The sequence below is a fragment of the Felis catus genome, chromosome C2 (genome assembly GCF_018350175.1).
Source record: "Felis catus isolate Fca126 chromosome C2, F.catus_Fca126_mat1.0, whole genome shotgun sequence".
In the NCBI taxonomy this organism is placed as follows: Eukaryota; Metazoa; Chordata; class Mammalia; order Carnivora; family Felidae; genus Felis; species Felis catus.
In genome coordinates, this window is record NC_058376.1 from 65031559 (window position 1) to 65045619 (window position 14061).

The 14061-nt window shown below is 38.9% G+C and overlaps 1 protein-coding gene across 5 annotated transcripts in view; it reads right to left on the bottom strand.

Moving 5' to 3' along the window:
- Positions 1-14061, bottom strand: part of IGSF11 (immunoglobulin superfamily member 11) — a 200230-nt gene that overhangs the window by 125772 nt on the left and 60397 nt on the right. For 2 of the 5 annotated variants that reach the window (XM_023260193.2, XM_023260192.2), the window contains exon 1: positions 9487-9818. The exons of 1 other annotated variant lie outside the window; for it this stretch is intronic. In XM_023260193.2, coding sequence (XP_023115961.2) covers positions 9487-9538 — 52 coding nt within the window. In that variant the 5' untranslated portion in view covers positions 9539-9818. Of the gene's footprint in view, positions 1-9486; positions 9823-14061 lie in introns of those variants that run through there. 2 more of the 5 variants (XM_045036981.1, XM_045036979.1) reach the window with 2 other exon arrangements.

Consider the following 14061-nt stretch of genomic DNA (forward strand, 5'->3'; position numbering starts at 1 on the left):
CTATAAAAATATAGAAAAGCTTTTTGACATCCAGGTACAAAAAGTAAATCACTCTCAAGAGAGAAAAATTAAATCTAGACTGATCTCAGACTTCACAGCAACAGTCAATGCCAGAAGATATGGAATAATTTCTAACAAATTGTAGGAAAGACGTTTTGACTCAATAACATATGTATACAAATTCTCTTTCAATTTGGACAGAAACAGGCAAACATTGAAAACATGAACTAACTCAGAGAACAAAGTAAGCACTGAAACAATTCTAAATCATAGAAATCTATCTAGGTTTATCAAGAAATAAATCATAATTATCAATGTTAAAATGGACATATCTGGGTGGTCTGGTTTAGAATGGTATGTTGAAATATTGTTTTCTCTTGCTTTATACTGTTTGAACTAACTTAAAATGAACATGGGTCCTTTTAATACAAAACCTGAGGTCTGTACTTTTCAAGCACAAATAGTATTCCATTTAAGTAAATTAAAACAGTCAGAATTGATATATACTTACAGAAACAAATCAACATTTGACTGGATCTGAGAGTGGGAAAGTTAACTGCAAAGGCCCATGGGGGAACTTTTCAGTGATGGAAAGTTCTACATTTGACTCTTACACAGGTGCATAAATTTATCAAAACTACATAATATTATACTGAAAACAGGAGCATGTTACTGTAATTAAATTATACTTCAATAAAACTGACTTAAAAGGCAATATGAGTAACTCACGAAAAATTATCTGGTGGCAAAGTGGTTGTCAGTCACATACAAAACACACACACACACACACACACACACACACACACACACACACACACACACACACACCTAGGGGCTATGATTACTTTCCTACCAAATGCAATCAAACAGTGATTTTTGAACAATTAACTTTGAACCTAGATTTTAGGTAGAGGGTAAACAAGATCTCCAAAAAATGTAAATGACTGGTCCTCTATACAATCTACAAAGATCCTCAAAAAAGACAAAAAAAAAAAAAGTACATGGACATGCAGATTTTGTTTGTCATTAGAAAAATGTCTGGAACAATGCACAAGAAAACCAGAGAATTCGGTGGGTGGAGGTAGGGTATGAGTCAATTCTTAAACACTTCTGCATTGTTTGAATTTTTATGCCTAGGATATGTTACTTCTGTGATTAAAAACGTATGTAAAATACAAAAATAAAGAATTTTAAATAAGTTTATTATTTTTAAATAATATACGCATACTCTATTTAATGCCATCCTACAGAATATGCAATAATTGTTGGCTATTTGTCTCAAAAACAATGTTCAAAAAATAAAAATAAAAATAATCTAACATTCCATTACAGTACACCAGAGTTTCAAATACAGTCAGTATGGACTCAATGGGTTCTCCAAGATCCTTCCAGAAAATCTGTGAGGTAAACTTATTTTCTTAATAATGGTAAACTGTTATTTGCCTTTTGCCTGTGTTGACATTTGCACTGACAGCGCAGACAAAGTAGTGGGTGAAACACTGGTGCCTTATCACACTCAAGGTACTGACACTAAACCATACTCAGTCATTGTAGTGGGTCTTCACCATCATGTGCTCACAGTGAACAAAGAAAATCCAGTTTCACTGAAGAATGTCTTCGGAGAAACAATAACAGTAATTTTATTAAATCTTGACCTTTTTATAATTTCCTGTATGACAAAATGGGCAGTACGAAACATACATCATTTTTGCAGCAGACTAAAGCAAAATGGCTGTCCCAAGGAAAAACACTGGTGCAACTCCTTGAGAGCAAAGCTGAATGAGCTAGTCGCTGTTTTCATGGATCAGCATTTTTATTCAAAAGAACAATTCACAGAATGCAATTATTCAGACTTAGGTATGAGGCACACATTTTTTGCAAAACTGAAGAAAATAGGACTCTCACTTCAAGGGAAATAACTGGCAGGTGTTCTTTTCCAATAATAAAATTTGGGGAAATATTACAATTTTGAAAACTTGTATCTGTCATTGTAGCTTAACAGCTTCCCAATACTTAGAAACTGTTTTGATGACAGCAATGGTGATATTAACAAATGTGATCTGTTAGGTAATTTAATGTCTGTCAATATTTGTAAAATCTTTATCAAAGAAGCAATACTTCCCAAATTATCAATGTATAATGTACCAAAAAGTCATGCAAGAATAAAAGATCCAAAGTGCAAGATAAACCAATGGATTTCAGAAAACAGAGAAAGAAATGTTTATTGATATGGTTTCAATTCTGCATAGTAACCAACTTTTAAAAAACTAGTTCTTATTGAATTCTGGTAAATACCAAAGAATATCCAAAATTATTTGAAAATGCTGTCAAAATATCCCTTCTTTTTCCAACTACATACCTGTGTAAGGCAGATATTCTTCATATATTTTAACCAAACCAACATATCATAATAACTGAATGCAGAAGGAGATTGGGGAATCCAGCTGTCTTCTAATGAGTCAGATATTGAAGATATTTCCAAAAATGTGGAACAATACCACTCTTCTTGCTAATATTTTTTGGTTTGGGCAAAAATTCTTACTTGTCACAAAAATATTTTATGTCAATATACAATGGATTTATTATTGTTTTTAAATTGATTAATAAATATTCTTAAATGTCCTTACTTTTAATTTCTAATATGGTAAATATCAACAGATATAATCCACATAAACAAAAGCTCTTTGTGGTCCTCAATAATCTTTAAGGCCCCAATAATCTTCAAGGCCAAAAGGTTGAAAGTCTTTGTAGTACAGCATTAACATATTTTTCACATGTCCTGCATATTGTTTTAAGTCCTGGCTAACAAATGCTAGCATGGCAGTCTGTATTTACACATGAGTAATATGCATAAGTGAAATGTACTACAAGCTTTCTTAACCAATGAAAGCCTAAGATGCTAGCCTGATTGGAATGTGTTCTGCAACAAGTGACGTTTCCGACACTTGGGCCTCTCTTTTTGCCATGTATTTTGTGTTCTGGCAAACAATCCTGACAGATGGGGCTGACAGAAGTTGCATAACAGGTAATGATAGACCTGGTCCAAGGAAACAAAGATGAAGTTTTATAACAGATATGGATGTTACTTAAGGCATCTTTGAGTACATGATCAAGGATGTCCCTATGAGTAGAAGACTTACGAGATAAACATCAGCAGACTGATTGGATAGTCCACACAGAATGAGCCCCAGCTGGGAGAAACTATGTGTGGAAAAGAAAAAGGGAAAGGAATGGAAGGGAGGACACTGGGCAGTCTCCCTTGGGCGCAGGTTATGATGCCTCCACATGGGGCTCATCTAGTTAATGCTCTTATTTCTAAAAGAACTTCTCCAGTACTTTGTACACATGGCGTGGGGAGGGGGAGAGTGAGCTTAGACTACACAGGTGTTATTGTTTTTAATTACCTCTGTTCTTGGGAGACTAGTTTTAACATACAGGCCCTAAGGACAAAGAATACCAGGCATGGCAATGGGAAACTTGACAGTTCTAAACAAATGCCCAAAAGTCCAAGGTCATTCTTTCTTACATGGAGCAAGATCTTCAGAAACTCCTTAGGGGAATATATTTCAAATATCAACAACTTCAAAGCTTTGTGATTAAAAATATGCTAAAAATAAATTTTGAAAGATCTGTATTACCTTTTTATTTTTTTAATATGAAATTTATTGTCAAATTGTTTTCCACACAACACCCAGTGCTCATCCCAACAGGTGCCCTCCTCTATGCCCATCACCCACTTTCCCCTCCCTCCCACCCCCCATCAACCCTCAGTTTATTCTCAGTTTTTAAGGGTCTCTTATGGGGTGCATTACCTTTTTAAATTAACTTCCAACTCATAGAATCTGGAAAGTCTATGAAAATAGATCTGTATCACCTCTGTTCCACAAAATACATACTAAGGTTTAAAGATGAACTAAAGCTGACACAGTCACACCAAATCCCTAAAAAATGTTTAACAAAAATTATTTTTCATTAAAAGAGAGAGCGAGAACATTCTTTTCAGGTACTCCAAGCACACAGAATTACCAATTATATGAACAACCACTCAGTCATTCTCAAGTATCTACTGAGCACTTACTATATGCCAGGTATGGTACTATCTTTTAGGGAAAACATAAATATAAATATAAATACACACTGAATTATACCATGAAATTAACTTCACGAACAAGGGGAAAATACTAGCATGGAATAATGTCCACCTTCTCACTCACCACTGCCCAACTTCTAAAGTGATTACTGGGTCGGGCTGCTTGGCTCCAGGGTTGATATATCCTCAAAATAGGTAGAGCTAAATCATTGGAAGGAACCATAAATGGCTAGATGCTAAAAGAACAATAAAAGAACCTGATGGTAACAGAACAATACAACATCCTCCAAAATGTTAGGAGACCATGAGGAGGAAAGAGGACAGAAAAGAACCAACATTAATGAGAATGTGGGAGTGAGAGAAAACATATTTTTACATGAGCAACTGCTGTCAACAGGGAGAGACTCTGGACAAAGGAGGGTAAAGGGGCTCTCTACATTAGGACATGATCTTCAACAGATTTCAGAAAAAATTTAAACCTCTTTCCAATTTTTAAAACTACTGGATTAGTCTTTTAAGACTGGCCTACAAGTGGCCCCATGACACTAGAGTTACACTCACAATGTCACATTGTGTTATTACATAGTTATGACTCTCGGTAAAAAACCAGCACTGAATTTCCAAACCTATTGTACTTTAACCATCTATTCCAACCTTAAATTCCAATCCACCATCATTCATACCGCTGATATTAACCTAACTCTCTGAAGATTTCTCCAAAGAACTCTACGTGGTACAAGGATTTCCTGAACTCTGTGCTTCTAGCATCTCAACTTCTTTACTGGAAAGGCTTTTCTAAAATAAATTGTACGTCTAATACTGCCAGTTTGTTACCTCTCTCAAGATCAAAATGCTAAATGAAGAAAAACCAGTAAATAGACTTCTATGAATATTTTTTATTGAACACTTTTTTTCACATTGGAAACTTGTATTTATTTAATCCTATTCTACAAACATAATAATTTTAGTGACATGTTAAAATATGATCTTCCAAGCATACATAAGTGAGGCAGAGGCACACAATATAGGAACTGCGGAGTATCCAATAATGGTAGCAGATCAATGGCTGAGTCTATCACTTGTGAAATTAGTAAACAGATTTTATTTCTTTGACTGATTTCATGGGGTTTTTTTACGTTTATTTATTTTGAGAGAGCGCGCATGAACGTACACAAGTAGGGGAGGGGCAGAGAGAGCCAGAAAGAGAGAATCCCAAGCTGGCTCCACACTCTCAGCACAGAGCCCGACATGGGCTTAAACTCACAAACCATGAGATCATGACCTGAGCTGATATCAAGAGTCAGGCACTGAACTGACTGAGCCAGCCAGGCGCCCCATGACTTCAGGTTTTTTTTTAATCGTCACAAATGTAAACTATTCTTTCTTATGTGGTAGGAAACCAGGTACAGAGGAAATCAACTACTCAAACTTTAATAGAAAGGAAAAAAATCCTTTCACACTTTAGTTAAGATCAGCTTAACTAATGAGTAACTAATTAACTTTCCACTTTTAAGACCAAATTCAGCTCAAATCATATGGCGTTTTGAATACCACCCAAGAACTGACACCCCCTCTGAAACCAGTTATTCTCAATTATGATCAAAGGGGGATTTCAGAGCCTCCAGATGGTATGAGAGCTGCCCTCAAAATCCAAGGGTGAGATATATGAGTGCCAGACAGCCCTTATCAAACAAAGGAGGGGGGACTTGCAGTGACTCGACTCCAGAAACCCAGCAATCCTACCTCCAATTGCCTAAAACATCTTTAGTGTGGATAACTATAAATTTAGGATCCCTATTCTAAACAAACTAACACAGATGAGAATTTCAGGGGGAGTGCCACAATTTCCCCACCTCGGCTAGCATTTCCAGTCCCTTGTTCTGTATAACCCACTGCAAATGAAGAATCTTGTGTGCCGGCACATCACCTTGTTTGGCACTAAATCACATGGCTTAACTATGAAGATCCAAACGAGACTTTTCATTATAAATGCTTCTACCATCAAAGTGTGAAAACACATTTGAAAATGTGTCACATACTGTTACTGGGGGGAAAAGTCTTTCCCCCCGCTGCATCATTACCTTGAGTCTGACAACAGTTCTAAGCAGAACATTTTAGAAGCGCTTCGTGATTCTATGTTTAAATTGCTTCCTGAGTAGTCCATATGGAATATACAGTGTATTAAGCTTAATTTCTCTAAAATTTTCATCCAGTGGCTGTCACCTTTCATGTAGGCCAAACTACAGATTTTTTACAAAAAAGTGAATCCTTCTGGTGTGCCTGGATGGCTCAGTCAGTTAAGCGTCCAACTTCACCTCAGGTCATGATCTTGTGGTTCGTGAGCTCCAGCCCCACATCAGGCTCTGTGCTGACAGCTCAGAGCCTGGAGCCTGCTTTGGATTCTTTGTCTCCCTTTCTCTCTGTCCCTCCTCCGCTTGCACTCAGTCTCTCTCTCAAAAATAAACATTAAAAAAAATTTTTAAGTGAATCCTTCCAAAGCAGCTACCCAGTTAAAGTTACAGCTAACAAATTGAAGTTCACAAAATTTTCAGGATGCTAATATTTAGCACAATAATTCTTTTCATTTTCATTTCATTTTACATGATCCTTTCTTTTTATAGATTTTCTCAGATTCTGGGAAGTTATCTGCTATTGCAAGTAATCCCAAATATTAAAAAAAAAAAAACTTCAGATAAATCTAACCTATTGGTAGAACTATACAGAAGTCAACTTTTCTATTCAGATTCCCTCTGAATACTCCACAGAAATTCTTTTTTTTTTGAACACTGTGAATGTATTTAATGTCACAGGACTGTACACTTAAAACTGGTTGAAATAATACATTTTTTTGTTATATATATTTTACCACAATTTACAAAAGGGAAAAAAACACAAGTGGGGACTGAGCCCAGATCATAACACTGCTGGGAAAAGACAGCCAGGTGATTCAGTTCTCAGCCCTAAAGAGAAGAATGTGTGTGTGTGTGTGTGTGTGTGCGCACGCACACATGTGTGTGTGCACACATGCTTAGAAATTCAAACAGAAATAAAAACAGAAATTTCTTGACATTTCTTTCAAAAATTTAAGAGACTCTGTATTTCTACCTTTAGTGCATCATGTCTTTGTAGTAGCCAATGCTCGAATGGTTATCTATTTAGCATCCAGAAGCAACTTTGTTCATTCTAAGTCCCAAGGATGGGCCCTAATTCATTCAAAACAACTCTGCCTTTGACTTCAAGAACTTAATGGCAGTCAGGTCAGGATATGGTATTCTCCTGGAGACTGTTATTCTAGGCGCAAGTAAGCACACAATAGCTGTTCACCCTCTTCCCCTCCCCATCTTCAAGAAACTGAATGACAGTGGCCTTTCCATGGCCTACGGAATAAAACCAAATTCAGCATTCAAGGCTCTATAGTATCCTTTTACTATCTTTGTAGCCCTTTCTCCTTTTACACACATCTCTGGCTCTAGCAGCTAGACACTTGGCCTTTCAAGAATATGCTCCTGAACTTTCCACTTCATATCCTTTGATCCAGGCTGTTCCTTTGCCCTAGGAAAGGAGACCCGACTGCTCTCATCTCAGCCAATTCAAATCCTACTCAAAGTCCAGATCAAAAGTAAACTTTTCTATGGAGTCTTCCTTGATAGCGCCACTGATAAATGGCACTCATATTTTCCTTGTATCATTAACCATTTGTGCATGCTTACAGCCTGTTGCAAAACTGCAAACTCCTTAAGGGCTGCAGACAAACTCTTGTACTCTGTCTTCCACCATCTCTCCCCATCAGACACCCAAATTCAGAGCTGTAGCTCCGCAAATATTTGTTGAACAAATGAACACAACTGTTCATTTCTGAGGGTGAAAAGTGTCTGTACATAATAGATTGTCATGAAGGCTGAACTGTCCTTGGAAGTCTTTAAACATTCTAGGATAGCTTGGGAATAGTTCTGAAGGAAAGGAAACCAATCAGATGACCTTGTAAGGCTACTTCTGCAAATTACATCAACTCTTTAAAAGTACTGCCTAATAACTCAAAAACAAACTACACACAAATGCGATTTACAAAAAGGGAGCATAATTTATTGTAGTAGATGAAGGTTAAGAACAGATTTTTACCAAAATTTCATCTGCTCTTATAGTAATATTTATAATATTTTCAGTTACGTCCAAGACACTGTATAAACAGCTCATTTACGCTAATTATTACACACTTGAAAAGCAGGACAGAAAAATGTTGGCCCCTTCAAACTGGTAACCAGACAAAATTAATTTGGAAGCACATACTCACATCACTTAATTATTGTCTACACATCATCACCAAAAATGTATATACTGAACTCCAGGAAAGTTATCTGTAATTTTGACGATTTCCTTCACTGGCATCTATGAAAAAAGTATTCAAAATTTTGTATTCCTTTCTCCCCTACTAAATAAATTTGAACAATTTAAGTCGACTAAAACGAAATCCCTTCAAGATCCATGCATACATTATCAGTTCAAATAAGGCCACAAAACTATGGGAAACATACTGATATCTCCAGAAACAAACAAGGTTAACCACAATATTCCATAAATCACTGAACCTGCTCTTTAAATGAAACCCTTCAGAATAAATCTCAATACATCTCTTCAATTAAATGGGACAGAAAACGCTTCCAAGGCAGTGCACTCACAAAAGAAAAGGGCAAAGATGAAAATCAGAGTTTAAATATGATGGCTATTCATCGAAAATAAAATGTTAAGAAAGATTAGAGTAGGAAATTTAAATGTAAATAGCTTTAAAAAAAACATTAAGAAAATTAAATACACGTTTAGTCTTTCTGTTCTAATATTGTTACCTTTTATGTATTTCAGTAAGCCAATTTAAATGCTTTGGGGGAGAAGCTGGAGTACAAAAAAATTATTGTTTTCGAACACAGTGTAGCACGCTGTAGAGTTATTTTTAAAGCAAAGATCACATTTTCAGCCAAACCTGCGTATGCTTGTTAAAGGTTATGGTAAAGCTGCAGTTTAAAGTTTTCTCAATTACTTTAAAGGCATCTCTATTTTTCCTGGAGCCGCCGGGTAACGGAAATACTGTTTCTCACTGGACCCAGTAAGTGAGGGAGTGATTACCTAAAAAGAGCACGGCGGGGTCAGAGGCAAGTCCGCGATCAGAGGGAAACGAGCAGCGGGTGCAGTCACCTCTTGGATCTGGGACACCTGAGCCGCGCGCGCGGTGAGGACTAGGGGCACCCGCGGGATAGCAGCCGTGAGAGTGGGCGCGTGAGCCCCGGCCGATAGCAACGAATACGGCCCCTGGGAAAGTTGGGCTCCCAGGACCTGGCACAGGTCCCCCCGGGCCCGCCGGCCCAGGCTGGCCCCGCCGGGAGCGGAGGGCTCGGGCTACTCACCGTGCAGAGAAAGAAGCAGGAGAGGCGCCAGAGGGGAGACCGGAGAAGTCATCCCGGGGCCGCGGGGAGCGCGCCCGCCGCCCGCCCGATTCCTCGTCGCGCTCTTGGGGCAGCCGGGTGCGCCCGGCGGGGCCGGGACCGTGAGACGCTCAGACCAGGCAAGTGCAGCTCTGCCCTTCCGCTCCGCGGACGCTGAGCTGCGACCAGGCGCGTCCCGGGCTCGCCGGCCTAGCCCCGCAGCGCCGCGGATATCTCGCGCTGCCCCAGGACCCGCCGGCACTGCCGCGCCGCCGGGGGAGCCACTCCCCCCCAACTCTCGCCGGGCTAGTAGGGCAGCAGCCCGGCTCCGGCTCCGCTCCGCGCCGCCCACTCGCCCCGCTCGGTCTCCCAGGCAACCGCGGCTCCAGCGCGACGCCTGGCGGCCCACCCGCGGAGTGAGCGCGGCGCGCAGCTGGCGCTGCCTGGGCCACCTGTGCGCGGTGCCACCCCCTCCCCCGCACGCCGGGGCGAGCGCCGCTGGGGACCCACCGGAGAACGCCCTCCTGGCCTTCTGTCAAGGCCCACCCCGGCCCTGAATCACTCTCCAAACAGTGGATGTCAGTCTTGATCCCCAGAGTCCTCTAGGAAGGACTTTCCACAACCTTCATCCAGCTAGATTCTTTTCTGTTGTACTTTTCAGATGATTTCTGTTCATTCCTCTCTTCTGTAGCCTACATAATCTGAAAGAACCTACCTAATTCCAGCAAAATTAAGAATTGATGAGGTTAATTCTATTCCATAGCTTTTTTTTTTTCCTTTTTCCTGACTACCCTTTTTTCCTTAAAAGAGCATAAGGGCTTCATGCTCCTCGCTCCCCGATTCTATCTTCTCTTGCCCTTTCAGCAAAACTTATCTCAACTTCTAATATTTAAAATTTGCCGTTTTAGGGGCCCCTGGCTGGCTGAGTCGGTTAAGTGTCTGACTTTGGCTCAGGTCACCGTCTAGCGGTTTGTGATTTGGAGGCCGGAACAGGGCTCTGTGCTGACATTTCAGAGCCTGGAGCCTGCTTGGGATTCTGTGTCTCCCAATCTCTCTCTGCCCCTCCCCCACTTGCGCACGCGCTCTCTCAAATAAACAAACAAATAAATAAATTTTAAGTTATAGTTTTAAATGTTTTCTTTAACTATTTGTTCACTAGTGAGAGGATGATTGTATTATGGTGGTTGTTACTTTGGGTTATTTTTTGTTTCCTGTTTGTTTTGGTTGGGTGGGAAGAGAGACATTCTTAGCATCTGAAATTATTTTACTTAAATATCTACCTACCTCTCTCCTTATAAAAACTAATCTTCATTTCTTATCCATTGTATCACTGGTGTCTTAACAGCTCCATAGTCACTTTCTGCTTCAGCCTCTTAATGGGAAACTTCTAAATTCTTTGGACATACCTGCCTGGGGAATGTCAGACTATTCCGTTAATTTCTACAGCAACATAGATTAGGATTCTTGGGGCCATTAGGAAATTTTGAGCCCCCATTTGGCAGATATAATCCTCACATGGCAACTCAGAATGAAAATAGTATGCACAGGAGAAAGGCAAATATGTAAAACATCTATACATTTGGACAAAGATTGGAAGATACATGTAAAAATAACAGTATCAAGATGGTGGAATTATGGATGCACTTTTTTCTTTTTTGAAAATTTTGATGCTATAGTTTTTAAGTAAGAAAGTAAGAAATGCCAATCACCTTTAATACCAATACCCTGAAAAGATATAGTCTGATTATGAATTGAAGATGCTTAAACTTTGCTCACTACCTCCAATTTGTTAGAATCCCTTACCGGATCTCTAATGGCAAGAAAATGATAATATGACAGTACAGATTATTTGATACTAACAACAGAAATTTTAGATTTCAACTATGATTTCATCACTGGGATCATTCTCATTCTTTTAAACTCCACAGCAAGAGCTAGATTTTTTTTCTACATTCAATCCAATTCCTTATCTTGTCCTGCACACATTTCCACATTCAAACCCCATGCCAAACAGGGTATAAGAGTAATTAATATAAAGAGAAAAACAAGGAAGCTGTCAAATGGCAGGTGCTACTCAGAACAGGTCTTCACTTTACTATAATCCCAGATTTAAATATAGAGATAGAATATTTGTTTTTTAATTAAATAAATAACCTAATAATCTAGATGAAAAGCCCTGATAAAGCAAGTTACCTGATACATTTCTCAGCACATCAATTCAGCAAGCATTTACAAAATACCTACCTTGTGTAAGACACTGGGTTAAAGGTCAAATACAAAGTATAAGATATGACCCCCACCCTTTAAAAAACTTAACAATTATACATGGGATATATCCACAAGGTTATGAATCAGAGAAAGAGAGCTCGCTCTCCTGCCTCTATGTCACCATAGTGTACTTCTACCTCACCCAACAGGAGCTGGTGAGTTATTAAGAGAACAGAGTGCTTACAGTTAGGTGGAGCAGCCCTTTTAATAGAAAAAGAAGTGTGGCTTCTGAAGGGGGAGTGGGAATGATCCGATTTCAGACAGCAATCTGTCTGCCCAGAAGCTCGGGTGCAGATGGTAGATGGTGGACTCAAAGGAAGCAGATCGGCAGCACTAGAAACTCTAAGGGCTGTTCACAGAGGCTTCAAAAAGGACACTCTCACAGGAAACGGGGAAAAAAAAGTGCTTTTCAATTCACAGAGTTAATACCACTGGCATGTATTTTGAGTAAGTTTGTTACTAGTGGTGATGAGTTTCACCAACACTTTCATCCTAATCTGCTTTATGACCACAGTAGGATTTCTTTAAATCTCTTAAGTATTCTGAGTGCTAAAGCAACAGACATCTTACATCTGTATAATACTTTATAAACTTCAAAATGCTTTCGCATATGTTATCTGCTTGGATCTTCACAGCAACCCCAGGGGTATGTAAGGCAGGTATTATTGCCCCCTCTCCACATCGTAAGACACTGAGTCTCAAAAAGATCAAGGGACGCTTTGGGGATTGCAAATACCAAGGCAGAACTGCAACCAAGGTCTTCTGACATTCATCCTATGGTTGTTTCCTACCACACCAGTGTTTTTCTTTTAGCTCTTTATAGACCAACATCGGAAGAATTTCATATAAACCATAGGTTAGTGTCTTAAAGCTGTCTGTGGGAACACTGCAGTTGCTGCCCCAACATACATCAGACCCCACCCCCACCACTTCCACCCACTCCCATAGGAATAGCCCATAAAATTTCCGCTACATAATGTAATAATAATCTTGGGCTCAAAACATTGATGACATGAGAATATAGTCAACGTCTAAATATCTAAATATGAATTATCCCAATTCAAATTGTAATCCTAGACCAGCTTCTATCCTCCACCCATGAAAATGCTGGATGATCTTTCTACAATGTTACTCTGCATTCAAGAATGGAAAATTAGTTTTAATGTTAGCTTAAAAGAAAAACAATTAAGAAAGAAAAACGATGGAGGGAATTATAAGGCTTTCCAAAGCCAAGTATAAACTATTTTTAATTAGCTACTTTTAAATTATTAATAGCACCTATCCCTCTCCATTTATGTATATAATTAAAGATTAATTGCATTTAAGTTTTTGAGAATGTCTATGGAATGTTTTATAAGACTATCATTCATTTTTTTAAGTAAAGTTTATTTCTTTATTGAGGGAGGTGGGCAGAGAGAGAGGGGGAGAGACAATCCCAAACAGGCTCCCGTGCTGTCAGCCTGGACCCCGACTTAGGGCTCAATCCCATGAACCAGGAGATCATGACCTGAGCCGAAATCAAGAGTTGATGCTTAACTCACTGAGCCACTTGGGCATCCCAAGAATATCATTCTTAAAGCTCGAAAATACCTTTTGATCCTTGTTTGAGCCAGTAATTCATCCTGTAGCTATTTAAACGAGGTTGCCTAGGACCATGTATAATCTAGAGTAGAGCTTGGTCCTTTTAGAAGTAAAATTTGAAAGGAATTCTTCCCCCTTCCCCTTTTGTGAAAAGACAATTAAGGCTCTGAGATAATAATAAAGAGTGGAAAAGATAATAATGGAATTGTTAGAATAATTAACAAGCCAATAAGTGTTTATTCTATGTTAAATACAAATAAATTATTTAATATTTGAAAGATTTATTATTTCAAAATCTCCATCACAAATTTTGGATCAATTTACAACCTAGATATATTGACAGCTTAGTCTTTCTGATACGTTTCTTATATTAGTTTCTGCCCACTTCTCTAGGATAGCTGTGCTAGATAGGAGTCACACAAAGGTAAACAGCATTTCCATCCCCCTCACCGTAGCCTAATCCCTATCACCACTGTGAATATTGCTGAAGCAAAGTTTCACATCTTCATCCATTTGGGGAAAAGTTGGCTCTTTTCCTTGAAATCCTTCTGTTATGAACACATTTATTTTCAGGCAAAGTTACTCTCTGAAGCGGGGCCCATTGTGACAAAATGCTACTGAATTCATCCTAACAGCAAATTGAAAATGGCGCCAATACATTTTTTAGGATTTGAAAAGGGCAATAGCGTAAGAAACATTTTGTGTCAC